The 18,237-nt window shown below is 39.1% G+C and overlaps 1 protein-coding gene across 1 annotated transcript in view; it reads right to left on the bottom strand.

The window, feature by feature from the left end:
• BCAS3 (BCAS3 microtubule associated cell migration factor) overlaps positions 1-18,237 on the bottom strand; it is a gene marked incomplete at its 5' end in the record, with an annotated part of 619,175 nt that overhangs the window by 585,626 nt on the left and 15,312 nt on the right. The window contains one exon of the mRNA XM_049861336.1: positions 12,256-12,362. Coding sequence (XP_049717293.1) covers positions 12,256-12,362 — 107 coding nt within the window. The remainder of the gene's footprint in view (positions 1-12,255; positions 12,363-18,237) is intronic.

Below are 18,237 nucleotides of genomic sequence, written 5' to 3'. Positions count from 1 at the left end.
ATGGCTTGGGTCAGGCACACCTTAGTCTTCAAGGTGACATCTTTGCTTTTCAATACTTTATAGAGGTCTTTTGCAGCAGATTTGCCTAATGCAATGCGACTTTTGATTTCTTGACTGCTGCTTCCATGGCTGTTGATTGTGGATCCAACTAAAATGAACTCCTTGACAACTTCAATCTTCTCCCCGTTTATGATGTTCTTGCTTATTGGTCCAGTTGTGAGGATTTTTGTTTTCCTTACGTTGAGGTGCAATCCATACTGAAGGCTGTGATCTTTGATCTTCATCAGTAAGTGCTTCAAGTCTTCTCCACTTTCAGCAAACCAGGTTTTGTCATGCATAACGCAGGTTGTTAATGAGTCTTCCTCCAATCTTGATGCCCTGTCCTTCATGGAGTCCAGGTTCTGGGATTATTTGATCAGCAAACAGATTGAATAGGTATGGTAAAAGGATACAACCCTGACACACACCTTTCCTGACTTTAAATCACACAGTATACCCTTGTTCTGTTTGAACAACTGCCTGTTGGTCTATGTACAGGTTCCTCATGAGCAGAATTAAGTGTTCTGGAATTCCCATTTGTCACGGATTGAATTAGGTCCCCCCAAAAATATGTGCATCAACTTAGTTAGGCCATGATTCCATGATGGTGTGGTTGTCCTCCATTTTGTGACTGTAATCTTATGTTAAGAGGATTAGGGTAGGATTTTAACACCACCCTTACTCAGGTCACCTCCCTGATCCAATGTAAAGGGAGTTTCCCTGGGGTGCGGCCTGCACCACCTTTTATCTCTTAAGAGATGAAAGGAAAGAGAAGCAAGCAGAGAGTTGGGGACCTCATACCACCAAGAAAGCAGCACCAGGAGCAGAGCACGTCCTTTGCACCCGGGGTCCCTGTGCCTGAGAAGCTCTTCAACCAGGGGAAGATTGAAGACAAGGAACTTCCTCCAGAGCCAACAGAGAGAGAAAGATTTCCCTTGGAGCTGATGACCTGAATTTGGACTTGTAGCCTACTCGACTGTGAGAGAATCTTAAAGCCATACACTTGTGGTATTTCTGTACAGCAGCACTAGATGACTAAGACACCATTCTTTGCAATGTTATCTATAATGTGTTATGATCCACACAGTCGAATGCCTTAGCATAGTCAATAAAACACAGGTAAACATCTTTCTGGTATTCTCTGCTTTCAGCCAGAATCCATCTGACATCGGCAATGATATCCCTGGTTCCACATCCTCTTCAGAATCCGGCTTGAATTTCTGGTAGTTCCCTACTGATATACTGTTGTAGCTGCTTTTGAATGCTCTTCAGCAAAATTTTACTTGTGTGTGACATTAATGATACTGTTCAATAATTTCTGCATTCTGTTGGATCACCTTTCTTGGGAATGGGCACAAATATGAATCTCTTCCAGTCGGTCAGCCAGGTAGCTGTCTTCCAAATTTCTTGGCATAGACAAGTGAGCACCTCCAGTGATGCATCCTTTTGTTGAAACATCTCAACTGGTATTCTGTCAACTTCTGTACCCTTGTTTTTTGCCAATGCCTTCAGTGCAGCTTGGACTTCTTCCTTTAGTACCATTGGTTCCTGATCATATACTACTGCCTGAAATGGTTGAATGCTGACAAATTCTTTCTGGTATGGTGACTCTGTGTATTCCTTCCATCTTCTTTTTGATGCTTCCTGTGTCATTTAATACATAGAATTTTTCACTACTGCAACTCAAGGCTTGAATTTTGTCTTCAGTTCTTTCAGCTTGAGAAATGTTGAGCATGTTCTTCCCTTTTTGTTTTCTATCTCCAGCTCTTTGCACGTATCATTAGAATACTTTACTTTGTCTTCTCGAGCCGCCCTTTGAAATCTGTTAAGCTCTTTTAATTCATCATTTCTTTCTTTCACTTTAGTTACTCTACATTCAAGAGCAAGTTTCAGAGTCTATTCTGACATCCATTTTTGTCTTTTTTTTCCTTCTTGTCTTTTCAATGACCTCTTGCTTTCTTTATGTATGATGTCCTTGATGCCATTCCACAACTCATCTGGTTTTTGGTCATTAGTGTTCAACATGTGAAATCTATTCCTGAGATGGTCTCTTCAGGTGGGATATACTCAAGGTCGTACTTTGGTTCTCATGGACTTGTAGAAATTTTTTTCAACTTCAACTTTAACTTGCCTATTAGCAATTGATGGTCTGTTCTGTGGTTGGGCCCCAGCCTTGTTCTGACTGATGATGTTGAGCTTTTCCATTGTCTTTTTCCACAGATGTAGTCGATTTAATTCCTGTGTATTCCATCTGGCGAAGTTAATGTATATGGTCACAGTTTATGTTGGTGAAAAAAAATATTTGCAACAAAGAAGTTGTTGGTCTTTCAAAATTCTATCGTTCAATCTCCGGCACTGTTTCTATCACCAAGGCCATATTTTCCAACTACCAATCCTTCTTCTTTGTTTCCAACTTTCACATGCCAATCACCAGTAATTATCAATGCATCCTGACTGCATGTTCAATCAATTTCACACTGCAGAAGTTGGTTAAAATCTTCAATTTCTTCATCTTTAGCCTTAGTGATTGATGCATAAATTTGAATGATAGTTGTTATTAACTGGTCTTCCTTGTAGGCATATTGATATTATCCTATCACTGACAGTGTTGTACTTCAGGATAGATCTTGAAATGCTCTTGACAATAAATGCAACGCCATTCCTCTTCAAGTTGTCATTCCTGGCATAGTAGATTGTCCAATTCAAAATGGCCAATACCAGTCTATTTCAGCTCACTAATGCCTAGGATATCCACCTTTATATGTTCCACTTCATTTTTGACTATTTCCAATTTTCCTAGACACATTCCATGTTCCACCTATTAACGGATGTTTGCAGCTATTTCTTCTCATTTGAGTCATGCCACATCAGCAAATGAAGGCCCCAAAAGCTTGACTCCATCCGCGTCATTAAAGTAGACTCTACTTTGAGGAGGCAGCTCTTCCCCAGTCATATTTTGAGTGTCTTCCAATCTGGAGGGCTCATCTTCCGGCACTATATCAGACAATGTTCCGCTGCTATTCATAAGGTTTTTACTAGCTAATTCTTTTCAGAAGTAGATTGCCGGGTCCTTCTTCCTAGTCTGTCTTACCTTGGAAGCTCAGCTGAAACCTGTCCGTCATGGGTGACCCTGCTGGTATTTGAATACCAGTGGCACAGCTTCCAGCATCGCAGCAACATGCAAGCCCCCACAGTATGACAAACTGACAGACGAGATGTACATATACAGCTTTGATTAAAAATGTTTAAGAATTTTAAGCAAGAGTACCTATATTTACCTTACGGAAGAGAGGAAATCACACTGTTAGGCACGGTGGCAAAAACACCTATACATCCAGATGATGAGCATAGTAAGTAATCAGTCTTTCTTATGTTGTACCAGATATGTTGAAAGAAGGAGTCTGACAGCGTGAGAAAACTAGAACTCTGGTGTTTTCCTGAAGCCATCTCATATACAATGTAGAGCTGGGTGAAGAGATGGGGATTGGGTAACGGAGAAACTATTTATGCCAGTCCTACTTCTTAGCTAACTCTACTTAACTATATTCGTAGACATCATCTAAGCCTCATCCATGTTTTGGTACTTCATAAACAGGCAATTAAAAAAAATGTTTAACCAAGATATGCTTATTTTCTTAACCTGAGTCTCACAGGCGGGACAGTTAAGTAAAATCAAAAGAAAGGAGCCCTGTGCATGAAGTAGAAACAGAAACAGGGCTATGGTTTGGACACAGATTGACTTTCTGTCTACTCACACTTACTCAAAAGCAAATGTAATTTTATAGTTCGCAAAAATCCAGGAGAGCCAGGATTATTTCTAGGTTGACCAACATAGTCTCCCTGTCGTCTATCACGTAACATTTACATGATTATTGAATAAATTATTGGTGATGAGCAAATGTTAAAAGGGTGTAGATAGAGTAACAGGTAGCATTTGCAGTCGTCTAAAAAAGATAACTATGAGAATCTGAAAGTACAAATGAAAAATAAAACTGAATGATGCCAAATTACTTGCATGACGTATCTTCTGCTATCATGTTTGGGAAGCAATGAAGCATAGCTCTTAGATCACGGGTTTTGAACCTAAAGTTCAGAACTGGGTTGGAATTCCAATTCCACCTCTTACTAGCTGTCTAGCTTGGGATAACTACTACTTCATAGTATATATTAGATGAGAAAATGTGTATAGAAAGCTATTTGCACATAGTAAGAGCTTAATCAATGGAACAGAAGGAGCTTGTTTCCCCAGGCAGCCTCCTAATTCTTGAAACAGTGCCCACAGGATGACATGTCTACAACAGCATACAACTAAAAAAAACAGCTGCCATCAAGTCAATTCCAGAGTAGATCTGTACACCATAGGGTTTTTTGATGGCTGATTTTAACTTGTCAATGAAAATTACATGAGAAAAGATTCTTCAAGCCTCTCAAAGTACAATCGGAATAAAGACCTTTATATTATTCAGAGTTAAACACAAGTCAGCTTTAAATCCATCAAAAGCAATACTTCTAATTACAAACAAAACAAGTGGGCAATAAGGCAGCCTGAGTACCACTAAAGGAATGTGCTCAATCCAGTCAACACCCCTAATCACAGGACTCAACCTTCTTGTTATAGCTACAGCTTCTTCTTTGCCTTCAATTTTGTCAACATACAGCATAATGGAACTGCAGTATATATTCATAAGAAAAAGTTACATTTACAAAATTCTTTCTTCTGATCACAACCTGGAAATATTTCTCTTGGTAGGAAAAAAAAAATGCTAGATTTTAAGTCCTTTGTGCAAGGTCCTTTGGCTGGGTACTTAAATTACCAAGAACATTACAGGGCCTTGAAAAATGACAACTACACATGCCAAGATATGTGATTCATGACATAGCAGCAGGATTCTTCTACCTCTCCAAAATAAAGCTAAGCTTTTGAAATCAAAGGAATCAAAAACCTTAACCCTAAATACCAAATAATGTGTTACCTAATTTTATAGTTAGAATGGAAGACCAAAGTTCATCATAAGTGATTTATCAAAGAAATGTTTTCTTAATTAAGATTTTAAAGGGTGATAAAATCCAAGGTTTTGTTAATAATCCTGGCCAATGTTCCATTAGAACTGAGGTAATATATTTTTGCTTACAAATGTTTTAAGAAGTAATCATATTGCCCAAAAGACGAATAACGACAACAACAAAAAGATTAAAAAATGTTGGCAAAAACAGACACATTTATGTAAGGGGCTTCAAACAAGTTTGGTGCATGCCTTTATTAAAGCTACAAACTCAAATTCTATTGACCCTGAGTCTCCAACTGCAAAAGGAACCACAGAATAGAATTCTCTGTATCTGCTGGAGAGTTACTATATTTATACTGTGCCAAACACTGAAATGTAAATGAACAGGCCAAAATATGCGGTCCCCACTATACCTCACCAAGCTGTTCTGCTTCCTCCCCTCTCCATCTTTTAGGTCATTTTATTTTTGGTCTTCCCAAAGAAGTACACATAGAAGCCAGGACCTACTAGGCCAATATTAGGCAATCTAAAACAATGAAGAAATTATTATACAGCTGTAAAAGTGAATGACAGAACAGACATTTCACCAAAGAGGTTACTCAAATGGCCAACCGACACATGAAAAGGTGCTAACATCATTATCCATCAGAAAAATGCAAATCGAAACCACAATGAGATATCATTTCACTCCCACTAGAATGGCCGAGATGGGAAAAAAAAACCTACAGTCAGCTGATTTTTAAAAAAGTCCCAAAGTCCATTAAAAGGGGAAAAGACACTCTCTTAAACAAATACTGCTGGTAAAACTCGATGTCCATCTGTAAAAAAAATGAAATAGGACCCGTACCTCACACCAAACACAAAAACTAATTCAAAATGGATCAAAGACCTAAATATAAAACCTAAAACTATAAAGATCATGGAAGAAAAGAATAGAGACAACACTGGGGGCCCTAATATATGGCATAAATAATATACAAACCGTAACTAACAATGAACAAACACCAGAATATAAACTAAATATGTGTGATCTCCTAAAAATTAAACACTTATGCTCATCAAAAGACTTCATAAAAAGAGTAAAAGGGGAACCTACAGACTGGGAAAAAAATTTGGGGTTCATCACATCCAACAAGGATCTAATCTATAAGATACTTCAATGCCTCAACAACAAAAAGACAATCCAATTAAAACATGGGCAAAGGATATGAACAGACATTACACCAAAGAAGACATTCAGGTAGCAGGCAGACACATGAGGAAATGCTCACGATCATCAGTCATTACAAAAAAAAACCCAGTGCCGTCGAGTTGATTCCGACATTAGAGAAATGCAAATCAAATCTACAAGAAGATACCACTTTAACTGGATATTGCTGTCACTAATCAAAAAGACAGAAAATAACAAATGTTGGTGAGGTTGGGGAGCAAATGAAACTCTTATACAGTGTTGGTGGGAATGTAAAATGGTCAACCACTTTGGAAAATGGTATGATGCTTCCTCAAAAAGTTAGAAATAGAAATACTATATGATCCAGCAATCCCACTCCTAGGTATACACCCTAAAGAAAGAAGAGCCGTGACACAAATAGACACATGCACACCCATGTTCACTGCAGCATTATTCACAATAGCAAAAAGATGGAAACAACCTTAATGCTATCAAAAGTTGAATGGATTAACAAAATGTGATACATACATACAATGAAATACTACGCAATGATAAAGAATAATGACAAATTCATTAACCATTTCACAACATGGATGAATTTGGAGGAAATTATGCTGACTGAAATAAGTCAATCACAAAAGAATAAATATTGTATGAGACCACTACTATAAAGTAACAACAAAAGGTTTACACACAGGAAAAAAGGTAAAAACATTCTTCGGAGGTTACTAGGGACAGGAGAGGGAGGGAGGGAAACTACCAATTAGATAGAAGACGTGAGTTAACTTTAGCGAAGGTAAAGGCAATATATAACATGGGGAAGCCATTACAACATAACCAAGGCAAGAGAGGACACTAGAGGAATGCAAGAATGAAGGGAAGCTACAGTAACTACTATAGCTTAGACAACCCTGCAGGAACAGTATTAACAACAATGATTTATGAATAGGCAAATAGGTTGATAGATATGCCATGAGGTGTGGGAGGATGTAAGGGAACACATCCATCAGTAAATATAGCTTTGGTGGTAAATATTTCTACATACATGGCTGTAGGTGCAGCACATATACAGCACACAAGGGATATGGTCAGGGAAACCTCTTGGACATAACCAAACACCTCGCAGATGAAGTTCTTAGGCTAGAAGACAAAGACTATAGACTCGGGGAACATCTACACCAATTGGCACAACATAGTCCATAAACACAATGCTCAGTGTCCTACTTTGGTGAGTAGTGTCTGGGGTCTTAAAAGCTTGCAAGCAACCACCTAAGATAAGACTACTGGCATCTTCCAGTCCGAAGCAAAGGAGAATGAAGAAAATCAAAGACTCAAGGGAGCAATTAGTCTAAAGGACTAATGGATCACATGAACCACAGCCCACATGACCCCAAGACCAGAAGCACTGGACGGTGCCTGGCTACCACTACCAACTGCTCTGACTGGGATCACAACAGAGGGTCCTGGACAGAGCAGGAGACAACTGTAGACCAAAAAAATCAAATTCACAAGAAGACCAGACTTATTGGTCTGACAGAGGCTGGTGGAACCCCTAGACTATGGCCCTAAGACACCCTCTGACCTGGAACTGAAGCCATTCCCAAAGACCACTTCCCAGCCAAACAATAGACAAGTACATAAGATAAAAATAAAACCAAAAGGAATCATACTCCTTAGAACAATCAAGAGGGTATTATCCAACCAAAAGCAAAGATGAGAAGGCAGGAAGGGGTAGAAAATCAGCACAAAAGAAAATATGGAAACAAGGGCAGGCATGAGGAGGCTTCTGACACATTGTGGGGAATGAAATCAAGGTCACAAAATGCTTTATGTACAAACTATTAAATGGAAAACTAATTTGCTCTGTAAACTTTCACCTAAAGCATAATTTAAAAAAACAGAAAATAACAAATATTAGAGAGGTTGCAGGGAGATTGGAACTCTTATGAACTGCTGGTGGAAATGGAAAATGGTACAATTATTATAGAAAAGGATATGGCACTTCCTTAAAAAGCGAGAAATAGAAATACCACATGATCCAGCAATTCCACCCCTAGGAATATTCCTAGAGAAATAAGAACCATCACACGAATAGACACATGCATACTCATGTTCACTGCAGCATTATTCGCAATAGCAAAAGGATGGAAATAACCTAAGTGCCCATCAACAGATGAATGGATAAACAAATTATGGTACATACCACAATGGAATACTACACAACGATAAAGAACAATGATGAATCCACAAAAACATCTCATGACATGGATGAATTAGGAGGGTGTTTTTCCTTTTTAATAATTTTTATTGTGCTTTAAGTGAAAGTTTACAAATCAAGTCAGTCTCTCACACAAAAACTTACATACACCTTGCTACATACTCCCAATTACTCTCCCCCTAATGAGACAGCCCAATCTCTCCCTCCACTCTCTCTTTTTGTGTCTATTTCACCAACTTCTAACCCCCTCCACCCTCTCACCTCCCCTCCAGGCAGGAGATGCCAACATAGTCTCAAGTGTCCACCTGATCCAAGAAGCTCACCCCTCACCAGCACCCCTCTCCAACCCATTGTCCCATCCAATCCATGTCTGAAGAGTTGGCTTCGGGAATGGTTCCTGTCCTGGGGCAACAGAAGGTCTCGGGGCCACGACCACAGGGGTCCTTCTAGTCTCAGTCAGACCATTAAGTCTGGTCTTTTTATGAGAATTTGAGTCTGCATCCCACTGCTCTCCTGCTCCCTCAGGGGTTCTCTGTTGTGTTCCCTGTCAGGGCTGCCATTGGTTGTAGCCGGGTACCATCTAGTTCTTCTGGTCTCAGGATGATGTAGTCTCTGGTTCTGGTGGCCCTTTCTGTCTCTTAGCCTCGTAATTACCTTGTGTCCTTCGTGTTCTTCATTCTCCTTTGATCCAGGTGGGTTGGGACCAATTGATGCATCTTAGATGGCTGCTTGCTAGCGTTTCGGACCCCAGACGCCACTCTTCAAAGTAGGATGCAGAATGTTTTCTTAACACATTTTATTATGCCCATTGACTTAGATGTCCCCTGAAACCATGGTCCCCAGACCCCTGCCCCTGCTACGCTGGCCTTCGAAGCATTCAGTTTATTCAGGAAACTTCTTTGCTTTTGGTTTAGTCCAGTTGTGCTGACCTCCCCCGTATTGTGTGTTGCCTTTCCCTTCACCTAAAGTAGTTCTTATCTACTAATTAGTGAATGCCCCTTTCCCACCCTGCCTCCCTCTCCACTCTCGTAACCACAAAAGAATGTTTTCTTCGCAGTTCAAACTATTTCTCAAGTTCTTATAATAGCAGTCTTATACAATATTTGTTCTTTTGCAACCGACTAATTTCACTCAGCATAATGCCTTCCAGGTTCCTCCATGTTATAAAATGTTTCACAGATTCCTCACTGTTCTTTATCGATGCGTACTATTCCATTGTGTGAATATACCATAATTTATTTATCCATTCATCCGTTGATGGGCACCTTGGTTGCTTCCATCTTTTTGCTATGGTAAACAGTGCTGCAATAAAACATGGGTGTGCATATATCTGTTCGTGTAAAGGCTCTTATTTCTCTAGGATATATTCCAAGGAGTGGGATTGCTGGATCGTATGGTAGTTCTATTTCTAGCTTTTTAAGGAAGCACCAAATCGATTTCCAAAGTGGTTGTATCATTTGACATTCCCACCAGCAGTGTAGAAGCATTCGAATCTCTCCACAGCCTCTCCAACATTTACCATTTTGTGTTTTTTGGATTAATGCCAGCCTTGTTGGAGTGAAATGGAAGCTCATTGTAGTTTTGATCTGCATTTCTCTAATGGCTAATGATCATGAACATTTCCTCATGTATCTGTTAGCTACCTGAATGTCTTCTCTAGTGAAGTGTCTATTCATATCTTTTGCTCATTTTTTAATTGGGTTATTTGTCTTTTTGTAGTTGAGTTTTTGCAGTATCATGTAGATTTTAGAGATCAGGAGCTGATCAGAAATGTCATAGCTAAAAACTTTTTCCCAGTCTGTAGGTAGTCTTCGAACTCTTTTGGTGAAGTCTTTGGATGAGCATAGGTGTTTGATTTTTAAAAGCTCCCAGTTATCTAGTTTTTCTTCTGCATTCTTAATAATGTTTTGTATACTGTTTATGCCATGTAATAGAGCTCCTAACATTGTCCCTATTTTTTCTTCCATGATCTTTATCGTTTTAGATTTTATATTTAGGTCTTTGATCCATTTTGATCTTATTTTTGTGCGTGGAGTGAGGTATAGGTCTTGTTTCATTTTTTTACAGATGGATAGAGTTAGGAGGATTTTATGCTGAGCGATATAAGTCAATCGTAAAAGGGCAAATACTGTATGAAATCACGATTATAAAAACTCAAGAAAAGGTTTACACACAAAAACAATCAATCTTTGATGGTTACTAGAGAGGAGAGAGGTGGTGAGGGGAAATCATTAACTAGACAGTAGATAAGGGTTAACTCTGGTGAAGGGAAAGGCAGTACAAAATATAGTGGAAGTCTGTACAACCTGACAAATGCAAAGACATAGAAGCTTCATAGACATATCCAAACACCTTGAGGGACCAAGTTACTAGAGCTGAGTGTTGGGGACCATGGTCTCAGGGGACATCTGGGTCAATTGGCATAACATACCTCATAAAGAAAATGTTCTACACCTAAGATACATCTACCAGTCCCATGCCATCAGGAACAAAGGAGAATGAAGAGAATCAAAGACACAAGGGAAATATTAGTCCAAAGGACTAATGGCCCACAAGTACCACAGCCTCCACCAGCCTGAGCTCGGAACAATTAGATGGCGCGTAGCTACCACCACCAACCACTCTGACAGGGATAACAATAGAGGATCCTGGACAGAGTGGGAGAAAAATGCAGAACAAGATTCAAATTCACAAATAAAAGACCAGACTTGCTGATCTGACAGAACCGGAGGAAGCCCAGTGACTATGGTCCCCAGACACCCTTATAACTCAGAACTGAAGTCACTCCTGAAGTTCACCCTTCAGCCAAAGATTAGACAGGTTTATAAAACAAACAATAATACAGATGAGGAATGTGCTTCTAAGTTCAATCATGTATGCGAGACCCAATGGGCAACACCTGTCCAAAAGCAAAGACAAGGATGCAGGAAGGGTCATGAAAACTGGACAAACAGAAACGGGGAACCCAGGGTGGAGAAAGAGACAGTATTGATACATTGCAGGGATTGCAACCAATGTCACAAAACAATGTGTGTATAAATTGTTGAACGAGAAACTAATTTGTGCTGTAAACTTTCACCTAAAGCACAATAAAAAAAAATTTTTAAATAATAAAAAAACAGAAAATAACAAGGACTGAAGGAGATGTGGAGATATTGGAACCTTCAATCACTGCTGGTGAGAATGCAAAATGATATAGCTGTTGTAGAAGTTAACGTGCTCAGTTGCTAACTGAAAGGTCAGAGGCTCCAGTCCACCTACTGATGCTTTGGAAGAAAGGCCCGGGGATCTATTTTTGAAAAATCAGCCATTGAAAACCCTGTGGGACACGGTTCTACTCTGACACACGAGGGGTCCCCATGAGTCAGAATCAACTCAAGGGCAACTGGTTTAATAGAGTCACCATGAAGAAAAATGAAATCTTGCATGTAAAGTGACTAGTACAATTCCTGGCCCACCATACAAGTCATTTAGGGCACCTTCTATTTGCTACTTGCCCAGTTTGAGGTACCCAGTAGGGTGTTGCACACACAGCAGGCCCTTAGCAATTGCTTGTAAAATAAATGATTGAGACCTTACTAAAAGTATCTCCTGACTTCATCTAAGCTAGGTTGGCAGTTCAAGTCCCAAGGGTACCTTGGAACAAAGGTCTGGCAGTCTACTTCTGAAAAATCGGCCATTGAAAACTCTATGGATTTTGTTGTGCGTATATTCATCTCAATAAAAAGGAAAGAAAGAAAACCCTATGGCAGCAGCTGTACTCTGACAGCAACTGAGTGGGTCTGGGTAACGTGCTAGAATTCAGCCACCTTCATACTTACAGGGATGCTCCAGACCTGCATTCCATCACTGTAGCCAATCATAATCAGCAAAGGCGGCTCATTCCCTGTGCTATGTATTTCATGAAATTCCAGATTTCTTGACGTGTCTGCATTAGAGTTCAGTAACAAAGAGGCAAATTACAAAGATACAATGTCAATAAGAAAACAACTACATTTCTTTAATGTCATTAGGGTAACAATTACTTATATTATTCTTTCAATAAAAATCAAGAGCAGAGGTAACTGGAAAGCATCACTTAAAAGAAAATGAACAGGAAGGTGAATTATAAAACTAGCAGTTTTTTTTTTTTTTAAAACGGAGTGTCTACAATTATCAGCACAAGTAACGTTTTAAAAATCAAATCCTCGCTAGAGAACCAGGAATCATAAAGATCAGAAACAAAACCACCTATAAATGATAAATGAAATGAAATATTTTGCTAAAATTAATTAAATGTAAATATGAAGTATAATCATCTAGGATTTCTAATATTTGTAAATTTACCAGTGGAAGAAAAATTGTGTTCCTTTAGGTATAGGAATTAGATCCTGACATGTCTGAAGAAACTGGGATATGATCCACTACAAAAGAATTATGTGTACTTGTACAATCAACTTGTCCAATTCACATCAGTGAATATTACACATCTGCTACATAGTCATTATTATAATGGTAGCCTTATTGTTGAACAAAAATATACACCTCAAAAATTACTAGTTCAAACACGCTATCCTCAATAAGCAGCTAACTAAAAGGTCGGCAGTTTAAGTCCACCACCTGCTCCTTGGAAACCCTACAGGGCAGTTCTACTATGTCCTATAGGGTTGCTGTGAGTCAGAATCAACTTGAAGGCAAAGGTTTTGGTTTGGTTTGGGTAGTTTCAGGTCACAACCTCATCTTACAACAAGCTTACTCTACTACTCCCATTGTGATTTATTCTCTGACTTCATTAGGTCCACTGACATCTCTATCTTCTCTCTATTCCTTATGCAGTTGCCATCTAATGGATGGCAACCCCATGAGTTGCAGAACAGAACTGTGCTCCACACAAGTTTGGAAGCAGATTGCTAGGCCTTTCTTCTGAGGTGCCTTTGGGTGAGTTTGAACCACCAACTTTTCTGTTAGTAGTCGAGCACTTAACCATTTGTGCCATCAAGGATCCTTTTCTATTTTAGTTCCATCTTAAATTTACTCTCTTCCCATCTCAAGCTCATGAACAATCATTTCAGTAACTTCTACTAATAAATATTTTTCTTCCTTATTGTGGGGTCTTTGCATGGCACTCAACTAGCAAAACTCATAGATGAATCCAACTACCCACTTTATCCTAGTATGTTCTATGGCAACCAAGTATTGCTAGAGAAAATAAAAAAAAAAAAATCACAAAGCAGGGCAGAGTAGGTACCATTACAAATTAATTCATCCTCACAAACTCAGGTGGATCCTCAAAACTACATGACAAATTTACTCTACTTTCTAGAACTTATTCTACAACTTCTTCAGTAGCTTCCTTACACGTTCTTCGTCCTCTTCCATTCTGAGCCCTGCCCCCATGCAGTCCCTCCTAACTAAGCAAATAACCTGTCTTACATAGATTTCTAGGCAAATTAGAAACTTCCTGTTACCAAAGACCTTCCTGCATCTGTACCATTCTCATCTCATTTCATCCTATTTCAAACACTTCTCTTCTGTCTAAAGTAAACTTCCACTCATACTTTGGATCCTATGCTCTCTCACCTTCTCAGGAGCCTTCTCCCAATCATTCCTTTCCTATATCTTCAACTCTTCCTTCACTACTGGGTACTTCCAATCAGCACTTAATGCTCAAGTGCCTCCTACCTTTAAAAAGTAGTTATATAAATCAGTACTAGGGAATTTTTTAAATCTAAGTGACAAAGGTAAAATTTAAAAAGCTCTGAAAGATAATATAGAAAAGTATCTTCATGACCTCAGTATAGGGAACAACTTCTTAACAGGATGCAAAAAAACCCTTAGCATAAAAGACTGACTTCTGTTAATCATGAGCCACCTTTACCAGAAAAGGGAAAAGGCAAACCACAGAGACAAGAGGCTTGCAACAAGGATTCATCAAGAACACGTAACAATTAAAAACCAATATGAAGAATAAAAATTTTAAAATATATATGAAAAAGACAAAACACTCATTAGAAAAAAAAAAAATCCACTGAGAAAAATAAAAAAGAAAAAAAACTTAAAAATAAAAGCACTTCATAAAAAAGAATACCCAAACAATCAACATGAGAAGTGGCTCCACCTCATTTACAATCAATGAAATGCTAATTAAAACCACAATAACAAAACCAAGTGTTGCAAGATGTGGAACAAAGGAGATCATTCATTCATTGCTGGTAAGTATAAATTCAAGCACCTGGGTGGTGCAAACGGCTAATGCCCTCAGCTGCTAACTGAAAGGATGGACGTTCAAGCCCACCCAGAGGCACCTCAGAAGGAAGGCCTGGAGATCAACTTCAAAAAAATCAGTCATTGAAAACCTTGTGTAGCACAGTTCTACTCCGACACATACACACAGGGTCACCATAAATCCGAATCAACTTGACAGCAACTGGGAACTAGAGTTTTAAGCAGTATGATCACTTTGGAAAACAGACTGGTAATATGTACTCAAGTTGAAGATACATGTGCTATCATGGATTGAATTATGTCCCCCAAAAAAGCTGTGTATCAACTTGGTTGGGCCACGATTCCCAGTATTGTGTGGTTGCCCTCCATTTTGTGATTGTAATTTTATGTTTAAGAGGATTAGGGTGGGATTGTAATGCCCTTACCAGGTCACATCGCTGATCCAATGTAAAGGGAGTTTCACTGGGTGTGGCCTGCACCACCTTTCATCTCTTAAGAGATAAATGGAAAGGGAAGCAAGCAAAGAGTTGGGAACCTCATACCACCAAGAAACCAAAGCATATCCTTTGGACCTGAGGTTCCTGCACTGAGATGCTCCCAGACCAAGGGAAGATTGAGGACAAGGAATCTTCCTCCAGAGCCAATGGAGAAAGAAAGCCATCCCCTGGAGCTGATACCCTGAATTTGGACTTGTAACCTACTAGACTGTGAGAGAATAAATTTCTCTTTGTTAAAGCCATCCACTTGTAGTATTTCCATTATAGCAGCACTAGATGACTAAGGCACGTGCTTTTGACCAAGTACTTCCGCTCTACGTATATACCAAAAAAAAAAAAAAAACTCATTGCCATCGAGTCGATTCTGACTCATAGCGATCCTACAGGACAGAGTAGAACTGCCCCATAGAGTTTCCAAGGAACACCTGATGGATTCGAACTGCCAACCTTTTGGTTAGCAGCTGCAGCTGTTAACCACTACGCCACCAGGGGTTCCTTCTAGGTACAGACCCATTAGAAATGTGAACATATTTATACCAAAAGACATGCATAAGACTATAAGAATATTATTAGTAAAGAGTCAAAAACTGGAAACGACCCAAATGTCCATCAACAGGAGACTTGAGAAACACACAATAGTACTATATTGATACGATGGAATACTATTCAGAACTGAAAAAGAATGAACTGCTACTATACAATATACAGGGATGAATCTCAGACATAATGATTAGCAAAAGAAGCCAGACATAAAAGACTATACACTGAATTGTTCTATTTATACGAAATTCAAAAAATGAAGCAATTAGGTGGGAATATTCTATTGCTTGCCCTGGGTGATGGTTACACAGGTTTTAGATTTGTAAAATTCATTGATCTATACATTATTTTGTGTTACTTGCCATAAATAAATACAGTTTTAAAAAATCATAAAGCAATTAAAATCCCTCTCCCTTCACTTGACTTCATGATTCTCCTACCCTTTTAGCAGCTAAATTTCTCAACTGAATTGTCATCTCTATTTTCCATCTCACATTCACCCCTGAATTCAGTTTAGAATGGTTTCTGCCCGCAACACTCCTCCCAAATGACTTTTGCTTTCGTCACCAATAATCTCCAAGTTGTTAAATCCAATAGACTGAAGCACATCTTACTAGACTACTCAAGAGTTGTAAGCAATGCTTACTTTTCCTCCTTAGAATACTTTCCCTTAGTTTCCAAGGCATAACCCTCTCCCAGTTTTCTTCCTAATTCTCTTCTTCTCCATTTCCTTGCCTGGGTCATTCTTTTCTACCTAGCCTTTAAATGTTGGAGTTACTCAAAACTAATTCCTAAACTCCCTTTTCTTCTTATTATAATACCCCCCCGCCAGATGATCTTGTTCTACCCACTGCTTCACTTACTACCTGCTGGTGACTTCTAAAGGAGCTTTTACCAGCAGATTAAAGCTTTTGGTTAAAGCACTTGGCTGCTAACCAAAAGGTCGGTAATTCAAACCCAGGAGCCACTCCTCAGGAGAAAGATGTGGCAGTCTTCTTCCATAAAGATTTACAGCCTTAGAAACCCTATGGGGCAGTTCTACTCTGTTCTATAGGGTCGCTATGAGATGGAATAGATTCTACAGCAACAGGTAATGTCTAAATACACTGGTATGTTCAATAGCTTCCTCAACGTGACATTTTGGATGTCTCAACAGAGACCCCAATTCAGCTCACAGGTCATGGATTCCTCCCAAAACCTGCTCTTCCTCAAGGGTTTCCAATCCTGATGAATAGCATCATTATCAAGCCAGTTGCCAAACCTAGAAGCCACCTTCTTCATCCCCTCTAGCAGTAATGCATCATCAAAACCTTTTGTATTTCTAAATAGCTCCTATTTCTTAAACCAACACCCTGTCCCAACTACAACACCTACTCCAAAAGCCTAACTGGCTTCCTATATCCACCACTGCTCCCCCAAGCCCTGCACTGCAGTCACAGCTCTCTTTTTAAAAAATGAGTAAAATAATGGTGCCTTGTACTATGTTGCTGACTTCCTGTTGCTTCAGGATGAAGACCAAAATCTTTAACAGATCATTAGCAATTTTTTAACATCTACTCTGTTTTGATAGGAATTCACTGGTATAAAGTTAATGGCATATTATTCAATATCTAGTAAAATCTTCAGAATTATAGACACTAGGCATAATTCTCTTTAGAGCTTACAGTGTAATGGTGTTTTATAACTTGTGTGCTTTTCCATACGCCATCTCACCTGACACATACGAATCCTGTTGCATATGCAGAGCAGGGTTTAACTTCATTTTATCATTGACAAAAACAAGTTGGATATAATTTACTCAGAGGTGAATGACAAATCTTAAGGCTCTTGATTCTCAATACAGTTGTCATGGACTGAATTATGTCCCCCCAAAAAGTGTGTATCAATTTGGCTGGGCCATGATTCCCAGTATTCTGTGGGTGTCCTCCATTTTGTGACTGTAATTTTATGTTAAAGAGGATTAGGGTGGGATTGTAATACCCTTACTAAAGTCACATCCATGATCCAATGTAAAAGGAGTTTCCCTGGGGTGTGGCCCGCACCACCTTTTATCTTACAAGAGATAAAGGAAAGGGAAGCAAGCAGAGAGTTGGGGATCTCATACCACCAAGAAAGCAATGCCGGGAGCAGAGCGTGCCCTTTGGACCTGGGTTCCCTGTGCAGAGAAGCTCCTAGTCTGGAGGAAGATGGATGAGAAGGCCAACAGAGAGAGAAAGCCTTCCGCTGGTGCTGATGCCCTAAATTTGGACTTTCAGCCTACTTTACTGTGAAGAAATAAATTTCTCTTTGCTAAAGCCATCCACTTGTGGTATTTCTGTCATAGCAGCACTAGATAACTAAGACAACAGTCATCTATCTACTGCAACTACCACCTTGATTAGAGGTTATTACTTTTGGAGGGCCTCAAATGCCACATTTTTTAAATTTTAGATTCTGCTTAGGCACTTTATTGTGCTATTTTTCTTTCTCTGGATGGGATATAGCAGACTTCATTTTTCCTTAAGGAAACTATTAATTTTGTTAAAATTTTATATTGATCTTCAGAACTTTTATAATAATCCT

Source organism: Elephas maximus, chromosome 19 (assembly GCF_024166365.1).
Source record: "Elephas maximus indicus isolate mEleMax1 chromosome 19, mEleMax1 primary haplotype, whole genome shotgun sequence".
Lineage (NCBI taxonomy): Eukaryota > Metazoa > Chordata > Mammalia > Proboscidea > Elephantidae > Elephas > Elephas maximus.
The sequence above is the reverse complement of the archived record's forward strand: the minus strand, read 5'-3'. Positions and strand labels throughout refer to the sequence as shown.